General features: G+C 58.2%; 3 protein-coding genes across 3 annotated transcripts; all 3 read left to right on the plus strand.

Annotated features, from left to right (window-relative positions):
• Positions 1–57: 57 nt before the first annotated feature.
• SPRG_17584 (hypothetical protein) lies at positions 58–639 on the plus strand (the record flags this gene model as incomplete). The annotated part of the gene is made up of 1 exon (XM_012356940.1): positions 58–639. The coding sequence occupies one exon, from the start codon at positions 58–60 to the stop codon at positions 637–639; it is 582 nt and encodes a 193-aa protein (XP_012212330.1).
• A 628-nt stretch (positions 640–1,267) lies between these two features.
• On the plus strand, positions 1,268–2,899 carry SPRG_17585 (hypothetical protein; the record flags this gene model as incomplete). Its single annotated transcript, XM_012356941.1, has 3 exons — positions 1,268–1,900; positions 1,937–2,796; positions 2,857–2,899. The coding sequence occupies 3 exons, from the start codon at positions 1,268–1,270 to the stop codon at positions 2,873–2,875; spliced, it is 1,512 nt and encodes a 503-aa protein (XP_012212331.1). The 3' UTR covers positions 2,876–2,899.
• An 837-nt stretch (positions 2,900–3,736) lies between these two features.
• Positions 3,737–4,137, plus strand: SPRG_17586 (hypothetical protein; the record flags this gene model as incomplete). Its single annotated transcript, XM_012356942.1, has 1 exon — positions 3,737–4,137. A coding segment is annotated over one exon (401 nt), but the record flags the coding sequence as incomplete, so codon positions are not given.
• Positions 4,138–4,171: the final 34 nt, after the last annotated feature.

A 4,171-nucleotide genomic window follows, 5' to 3' on the forward strand; every position in this document is an offset into this window, starting at 1 on the left:
AAGGTTAGCGCGTATGAGACGGACCTCAGCGACTGCCTCTTCGATATGCTTCCACAGATGTCGGCGCTCGAGAGCCTGAGCCTCAACACCGTGGAACTCTGCAGCACGACCGCGACTCGTTTCCCTTTCGACGCGCCGTCGGCGCTCCGCACGCTCGCACTGGCCGACGTCAGCGTCTCCGAGACGAATCTGGATGTGCTCTTTCAATGGGCCATAAGCTCCACGCACCTCGAGTCGGTCACGTTCCAATGCTGCGAGTGGATTGGCTCTCGGATGCCGTACGTCACGACGACGGTCCAGCGATGCATCGGCGCCGGCGTTCGATGCATGCGCTTGGAAAACTGCGGCATGAATACACGCCACGTGTCGACGTTGGCCAAGGCGCTGCAGGGGACGCAGGTGCGCATCCCTTTCGAGCTCGACCTCTCGAACAACCCATTTCTTATTGCGGGGACCCAAGCCCTGCTCAAGGCGCTTGCAACGTGCACGAACGTGTCGGTCAAGCTCCCATCCGCGCTGGAGTCGCCACTCCAAGACACCGAGCGAGTATACCTCGTCAAAGCACGAGCCGCCGGCGTCACTATCGACGTGTGCGACGAGGACGTTTACATCCACAGCCCACGTGCTCTCAATGCCTAGTTTGAAGCTCAATGTGATCGTCGTATTTTCGTTTCAATTGAATTGTACTGCGCCTTGGAAACACCGTGCGCGTTGGTTTTGGTATGGAATCAAACCGGGCCAACCACAATCTGAAGGTGGGAAGCCCTACGATCAGCAAAGCGAATGTGGTTTTTGGCCTGGCCTGAAGAGGTGTTGGCTACTAATAGTGGAGGGCGGTCGCGAGACTGCTGACCATTGGTGACGACGGTCTTGCTCCTCGCATCATCACTCCTTCACCGTGACACGCCACGTCATTTTTGCCATCCGGATAACAATCACCCCCAACGAGTGTGTACCGTGGTCGAGACATATCTTGAGGCGTCTTGGCGCGACCGAAAGAGAGCTTGAATGATCGTATCATTGGCCTGCAGGGCTCCTTGGTCGTCTCGTAGTTGCCGCCGAGTCCGCTCTTGACGCTCTTGATACGTGCAGTTGAAAATATGCAACTCGGTCGGTGACACCATTTGCAACCAATACAAAAATCAAGTAAAGAAAATATGCTGCTGCACGAGATGGAAAAACGCTTGTTCGGTGACCAATCCCATCCCTCCATTACAATCATTTCGACCAATCCCCGTGCGCCCGGCTGGCTCCCAATCAAATATCAATGGCCCACACCATGGCTCGGCCGCGCGGCAACCCGTCGGCCGTGGGTTCGACGCCCGAGCTCCTGCAGCATATCGCGACGTTTGTTCAGCACGGACCAGCGCTGTTTCGGCTCGTTGACGCGCTCCCAGCAGACGCCAAGTCGCCGGCGATGGCTGCGCTCAGCGCCTTGCGCTCAACGCCGACAATTTGCGTCGATTGGCCCCGCATCACTGTCCTCGCATCAACAAGCGAGGCGACCAAGCAGCACCTTGCCAACATCGACGCTCTCGGCGCCATTGTCGCCATGGGTGCACAAGCCACCAGCGCCGCGCTACTTCACGAGCGCCAAAGCGTCCTTCACTGCGTTGAATTCTGCACTCTGCGAGCGTCCACGCTTAGCGAGGCAACGGCGCTCGGCGGCATCCTGGCTGCATGTCGTCGGCTGCGCATCGTCTCCTCCTATGGCAAGATGGGCTTTGCTGCGGTGGCGGAGATATTTTCCCACTTGCCACTCGGCCAGCTCACGGAGCTCACGTTGCGCGGGAACCATCCTGCCTCTGTTGCATCGAACGTCGCTGCGATGCTGGTGCATGGGCGCTGTCGACGCCTCCACCTCGTCGACTCGACGTTCGGCGACATGAAGCTCGAGGATGTGCGTCATTTGTGTCGGGCCATTGTGACCTGAGAGAGCCTCCGCGACCTCGTGTTCAAAAACGACATCGGTACCCCCCAATACGCTGTAGATGTCCACGCGTGCTTCATGGAGCAGCAGCTTCTGCCGCGCAACCTACGTCGCGTCGACCTCGAGCTGAACATACTCGCCAAGTGCGCCGACCACATAACGCGCTACGCCGATCCAAACCTGCGCCCCGGGCAGCGCCTTGCGTTTGAAGACTGCTCTGCCGCAGACATCGCCTCGTTTCGGATGATGTTGCTGTCCGCCGAGCGACTGGCGCACTTTACGGGGCGCCTGCTGGTGCACGTCGCCAACGAGCCGGGGTTGTACCCATCGCTCGGCCGCCTCACGTCGCTGTGCATGCCGCTGTCAGGACAATCGCCCGACGTCTGGCCTGCGCGCTTTCTTCGGATGCTACCGCATCTCGCGTCGCTCAAGCACCTCGAGCTGCAATATGCAGCGGTGTGCGGTGACTTTCAGCGCGAGCTTACGCTGGGACTGGTCCACTGCACCAAGCTGCAGTACCTCTATGTTTCTGCAAGTAGTCTCGACGAAGCCTTGTGGCTGGCGCACCTGCCGTGCCCAAAGCTGGACGCGCTCCGGGTGCGGTTCCCCAAATGCGCTTCCAGCGACCTCGTGCGACTGATCAAAGGAATCGCTGCCGCGCCGTTTACGCTGCGCTGGCTGTGCGTCGAGAAAGAGTCGTGGCCCAAGGGTGACCGCGCGCGCAACATTAAGACGCTGGCTGCCGCCAACATTGCGCTCGAGTACGTTTCACACGACGTGAATTTGTACCAACAGCGTCGGTCGTACAACTACTGGGACGTCCAGTCGACGAACCACACGCGCCTCGTCGTCTTCGTCTATGAAGGGTAAGCGCATGAAATGATCCATGGATGAGGTAGCACTCATATGCAATCGAATGAGAGTAGGTCCAGAGTCAGTGTTTAGTGATGTGCACGGATCGGATCGACCAAGGTTATCCGCCGGTGCCAGAAGATCGGCTGGGACGCGTGGATATCTCGATATCAAGTACTACGGTTAAGCGGGAATTTCAACCGTTGAGGTCGGCTCCTGCAGGAAGACTCAGTTCTGATCTTGCTTTCTGGTGCGCGCGTGCGAAGGCCGCTCGGTGTGCCAGGACTGGAACCACCTCGCAAGGCGCGGGGAAGACATCACTCATGGGTACTGCAAGTGGACTGCGTAGAGGGGCATGGCAATTCAAAAGCAGGGTGGTGGCCATTCACGACAAAGGGATTGTATACGTTTCCGACTGCGTGTCATCGGCTTGTATTGCAACGCCACGTCATTGCCCATGTGGGCTCGGTCAATAAGAGGTGTGGCATGCAAACCACGCACACAAAACTGGCTTGCTACGCGGTTATTTGAATGGCCGTTGCGAGCAATGACCACGGCTGCTCTGCTGCAAAGGATGATGGTGTGCGAATGGCATCCTGTGAATACATTTCAACGACCGAAAGAAGCCGCCACGGATATTCGATTGAGCTCATGGACGTCGCAGGATGCAATGATGATCGACGTCAGCCCACAGAATCAACACAGCCGACCTTGACGATACCGTGCTCACACAGCGCGACGCAGGCTACGTGCATAGCATCCAGGTTGAATGACGCCTCTTGTACATATCCCCTCACTGCAAAATGAAACAAGATTGGCTTTCATCCAGTGTCTTGATCTTGGCGGGCTTTTTCAAATGGTCTCGAAACAAGGACATGTCCTGTTTTCAAGAGCTTCAACAAGGCGATGACACCCAAACCGAAAACGATTGGACAAAGCGCGCATTTGATTGAAATGGCCAAGGGCAAGAAGATCCAAGCAGGGCCGGCCGCGGACGCCACGCCCAAGGCGCCCAAGGAAGCCAAGGCGCTCAAGGAAGCCAAGCCCGCCAAGGAAGCCAAGCCCGCCAAGGAAACGAAGGTGACCAAGGAAGCGAAGGCGACCAAGACCAAGGCGCCCAAGGTGGACGTCGTCAAGGCGCCCAAGAAGGATGCGCCCAAGAAGGCAGGCAAGAAGGCTGCGAAGGAAGACACGACTGAGGTGATGACGACGGCCGCCAAGTCGGCCAAGTTTGGCCAGAGCTGGAGCAAGAAGGAGGACAAGAAGCTCATCGCTGCCGTCAAAGAGCAGGGCAAGGGCCATCAGGCCAACTGGAAGCTCGTGGCCAAGAGCGTGCCGGGTCGCACGGCCGGCGCGTGCCAAGGCCGCTGGAACACCGAGCTCGACCCG

This window comes from Saprolegnia parasitica (genome assembly GCF_000151545.1).
Source record: "Saprolegnia parasitica CBS 223.65 unplaced genomic scaffold supercont2.651, whole genome shotgun sequence".
Taxonomy (NCBI): domain Eukaryota; phylum Oomycota; class Saprolegniomycetes; order Saprolegniales; family Saprolegniaceae; genus Saprolegnia; species Saprolegnia parasitica.